The 4,987-nt window shown below is 41.0% G+C and overlaps 1 protein-coding gene across 1 annotated transcript in view; it reads left to right on the top strand.

Annotated features, from left to right (window-relative positions):
* The window catches only part of MDN1 (MDN1, midasin homolog (yeast)), a 205,712-nt gene that overhangs the window by 50,033 nt on the left and 150,692 nt on the right, over positions 1 to 4,987 (top strand). Inside the window, exon 12 of the mRNA XM_011941954.1 lies at positions 1,644 to 1,756. Coding sequence (XP_011797344.1) covers positions 1,644 to 1,756 — 113 coding nt within the window. The remainder of the gene's footprint in view (positions 1 to 1,643; positions 1,757 to 4,987) is intronic.

Here is a 4,987-nt window from a genome sequence, read left to right as displayed (position 1 = left end):
AGACAGAGTCTCACACTGTCCCCCAGGCTGGAGTGCAGTGGCGCGATCTCGGCTCACTGCAAGCTCCGCCTCCCGGGATCACACCATTCTCCTGCCACCGTGCCCGGCTAATTTTTTTTGTAGTTTTAGTAGAGACGGGGTTTCACCGTGGTCTCGATCTCCTGACCTTGTGATCCGCCCACCTCGGCCTCCCAAAGTGCTGGGATTACAGGCGGGAGCCACCGCGCCCAGCCCTTCTGCAGTGTTTTAGTGAGCATTTATTTTATTTTGTAGCTGATAGACTCAGGACTGTAACTATGTTTTAGTAATACCTTTGTCTGTAACTTAATGCTGCACAAAGTTTTTCCATCTTTTCTATTGTTTTCCCTTATTAGAAAAGTTGGCAAGAGACTGAGTGTGGTGGCTCACACCTGTAATCCCAGGACTTTGGTAGGCGGAGGCGGGTGGATCACCTGAGGTTGGGAGTTTGAGACCAGCCTGGCCAACATTGTGAAACCCTGTATCTACTAAAAAAATAACAATGAATTATCTGGGTGTGGTGGCACATGCCTGTATTCCCAGCTACTCGGGAGGCTGAAGCGGGAGAATCGCTTGAACCCCAGAGGCAGAGGTTGCAGTGAGCCGAGATTGTGCCACTGCACTCCAACCTGGGCGACAGATCCAGACTCCTTCTCCAATGAAAACCAACCAACCAAACAAACAAAAATTGTTGAAGAGTAGTACCAGTGAATACCTGGATACTCACTACTTAGTTTCATTGTTGACATTGTTAATATTTTGCCATTCTTGTTTTATGTCATACGTATTTTGGGAGGAGGGATCCTTTCAGCAGTGGCATTGGTGTCTGGAAAAAATGTCTGGGCTCATCTTGAAGCAGATGTCTGACATTCTCACATGAATGGTGACTCTAAAAGATCTTATGTCAGGAATTTTACAATAGTAGAGATTTTTATAAGACTTCTGAAATAGTTGGGGTGGTTTTGGCTGGAGGTCATAAAACGTCCTACTGAAAGGGACTTAAATGATACATATATTAATCGTAAGGAAGAAGAATGAAAACACCATGAATATTCATTCCACCAATATTCATCTTCTTTTGTTGTGGGAGGGCTCACTTTTCCAAGAGCACTTTGCTTTTACTCCTGCCCCAAACCTGAACAAAATCTGTGTTCTTTGGAGAAGAGAAGAATGGCTGTTGGGTAGACATCCAGGAGCATCTGCCACAGCTCTTTTTGCTTTGGCTGTAGTCAGATGTACCATGATTTCCTACATTATGTTAGAAATTTAAAGCAGAGGAGCGCATAGCTAGAGAAAGATTCGTCTGATTTTTTTTTTCTTACCTTTTAGGTGTAGACTTACTGTTCACTTTTTCTATCAGATGTATCAGTGTGTTCACTCCATGTATAAGTAGGGCTTATCTGAAAAGTACCATTTTAGGGAATGGTAAATGTTTTGAAAACATAGTATTAGAAGTTTGGAAAATGAAAAAAGAAATTTCTTTATGAAAAGCCAACTCAACTATCTGGGAAGTAGAGAATGATTCTTTCTAGACTGTTAATTTGAGGGCCAAAATAAGCCTCTGGATGAAGAAATACTCAAAAAGCATGTGGATTTTTACTCAGGTAAAATCTTATCTCCTACAGGCTGAATTCTTTTGTCAACTTTATAAACCAGAAATTGTGATCAATGAGCTAGATTTGCAAGTGGGTCGAGTGCGGCTTCTGCGGAAACAAAGCGAGGCTGTTCACATGCAGAGGTAAGTAGGGCTCTAAACTAAGCTGCCAACTGTGGGGTTTCTAGAAACTTGATAGAAGGTCTGGCTCAGCCTCTTCTCTGTGTGCAAAACACGTCTGAACTGTGATATCTGTAGTACACTATATGGGAAGGAGCAGTGTTTTCCCAAAGTATGTTCTGTGAAATTAGTTATTAATAGGTGAAAGAGGCAATAAAAGTCATTAGAGACTTAGCACTACCAAAGATGAATTATTGATTTTATTCACTGCAGTGTATTTAGTGAAGTAAGCCTCAGTTGGAAGTCAGGCTTATGCCTAACATCAGTCTTTAAATTCCTGGAAGGCTGGGGTTATATAAGATTCTGAGATCGAGGTGACTTTAAATACTTATTACATGTCTGACTGTGTACTAAGTGCTTTACATATTTTCTCATGTAGTGGTTGTAATAATCCTGTGAATTAATATATTAGTATCCTAGGGCTGCCATAACAAATTACCATAAACTTGGTGGTTTTAAACAATAGACATTATTCTTTCGCAGTCCTGGAGGCTGGAAGTGTAAAATCAAGGTTTCGATGGGGCCATGCTCCTCCCCTCTGAAGGCTCTAGGGGAGAATGCTTTCTTGCCTCTTCCTGATTTCTTTCTTTCTTTTCTTTTTTTGTTTTTGAGACAGAGTCTCACTGGGTTGCCCAGGCTGGAGTACAGCGGTACATGTTGGTTCACAGCAACCTGTGGCTCCCTGGTTCAAGCGATTCTTGTGCCTCAGCCTCCCGAATAGCTGGGATTACAGGCATGAGCCCCCGTGTCCGGTCACCCTATGCCATTTTATATAAGCGATTTTAGTTTCTGTGAGAGGTCCTGGAACCAATCCCCCAGGAATACGTAGGGACAACTGTATTATAATAGTAAATCCTATATTTTTAATATTGATGTTCATAACTTTAGATTTCTGGGTATAATTTTTCCTGCTTATTACTAAATGTTAGGGTTGCCATTATTTGGATCTTTTGGCATCTTGTAAACTGACTTTTCTTAAAATTACGGCTTTAAAATATATTTTAATTCTGAAAGGACTAGATTCTTCTTGTTAAAAAACAATAGAAAAGATGATGGAAGAAACTTAACTAATTACCACTGAGACAAAAGCCATTTGCAGTATTTGGGGCCTATTTTCTCTTTTTTATCAGTTGAGGCAATGCTGTATATTAAGTGTTGTATTCTGAGTATTTCAACTGTCAGAACAAAAATATAAAATACTTTTAAAAAGGAAGACAAGAAAATAGATCAGATTGTAACTGCTCAACGGGTTCACCTTGCCTGCTGCCTAGACAGAAAATTTATCATGACGGGAATTGCAATAGAGAATTCACGCAGAGCCCACTGTATGGGAGACCAGTTTTATTATTACTCAAAGCAGTCTTCAAGAGAGCTTGATGAATGCTCGGCTAGCCGTATAGGAAATGGAGTTGTTACTCAAATCAATCTCCCTGATAACTCAGAAGCTAGGGTTTTTATGGATAATTCGGTGGGCAGGATACTAGGGAATGGGTACTGCTGATTGGTTGGGGACGAACTCATAGGGATGTGGAAAATGGTCTTGTATATTGAGTCTGCTTCTGGATGGGGTGACTGAGTCAGGTGGGGTTAGTTGCCAGAATGCAAAAATCTGAAAATCACCTCAAAAGGCCAATTTTAGTTTTTGTGATAGGGGGAAGCCACAAATCTTGTGACCTCTGGCCACATGACTCCTGAGCAGTAAGGGATTGTAGAAACTATACCTACATTTTAGCAGAATTAAGGTCCCTCCCATAATCCTAATCCTAATCTTGTGGTCTTTCATTGCCAGTATTTGGTCCCTGAGCAAAGAGGGGGTTAGTTTTAGGGAGGGACTATTATCATCCTTGCTTCCAAGTTAAACTATAAAGTAAATTCCTACCATGGTTAGCTTGTCCTATGCCTAGGAATGAGTGAAGATGGCCAGCCTGTGAGGCTTAGAAGTAAGATGGAGTCAGCCATGTTAGATTGCTGTAGTAATCTTTGCAAAGGTAGTTTCAATTCCACACTCGTGGTGTCCTTTACCTTATTTTATCTCTCATATTTTCTGTAAATAGAAAATACAGAAAATGCTTGATGAATTCAAGTTTAACATTTTTGGGGTACAATCCATTTTTGGTGGTATTTTATGTTTCATTACGTCAGACAGCATAACTGGTTGGCTCACTGGTAGTTGCTAAGATTGAGTACTAGGTTAAAATAATGACCTATGAGGTGTTGCACACCTAATGTTTCTCTTACGGTTAGAAAGCAGTCTTTTGATGTTACCTCAGCACTAAATGAGTCAGTTCTCCTTGAAACACATACCCAGTGGTCAACACTAATTGCTCTTCTTTGCCCGAAGCTAGGATTTGCAAAGTGGGGTGTTGGGTGCTTTTTTTTATTTTGCGAGTATTTCAGTAGTCAATTATTTATATTTGTTGATGTCCTATCTTTCCATTATGGTCAGGTCCTGAGTCCTGGATTGGTTCCTTATTTGCACTGCCTTCATTTTTAGAGAAATATTTCTGCTGGATTTTGTGTTTCTCCCTCTTGTGGCCAGGAAAATGATGCTCTATGATTAACATATTATTTTAAAAATCAGTCAGCATTTACCTTGGTTATTTTAATAGGCTCTAGACTGTTTCACAGCAATGCTTTCTGAGCATATGAGCAAGCTGAAAATGGCGGAAGTTATTGGAAGCAAATTGAACATTTCTAGAAAAAAGGTATGTGTGCTGTCTTTTTACTTTCCTGTTGAAAGGAGGCTAGGATTTTTTGCTTGCTTGCTTGCTTGCTGGTCTCTAGTCCTTAGTTGGAACAGCTTTTGCAGTGGTGCTTCTTTTGTAAAAGTTGACGCTTTTATTGTGGCCTCTTGTGGGCATACAACTCCCAAATGGCATGAGTGCAATGGCATGACCTTGGCTCACCGCAGCCTCCACCTCCTGGGTTCAAGCGATTCTCCTGCCTCAGCCTCCCGAGTAGCTGGGATTACAGGCATGCACCACCACACCCAACTAATTTTGTATTTTTAGTAGAGATGGGGTTTCTCCATGATGGTCAGTCTGGTCTGGAACTCGTGACCTCAGGTGATCCAACCAGCCTCTGCCTTCTGAAGTGCTGGGATTACAGGCGTGAGCCACTGTGCCCGGCCATGTTCCACATTCTTAAAGGGAGCTTCCTCATGTCTTGTATCTTCTGCAATTTTTTTTTTTTTTT

The sequence above is a fragment of the Colobus angolensis genome, unplaced genomic scaffold (assembly GCF_000951035.1).
Source record: "Colobus angolensis palliatus isolate OR3802 unplaced genomic scaffold, Cang.pa_1.0 Scaffold203, whole genome shotgun sequence".
Lineage (NCBI taxonomy): Eukaryota > Metazoa > Chordata > Mammalia > Primates > Cercopithecidae > Colobus > Colobus angolensis.
Note: the sequence above shows the minus strand (reverse complement) of the source record. Positions and strands in the feature narration are given on the sequence as shown.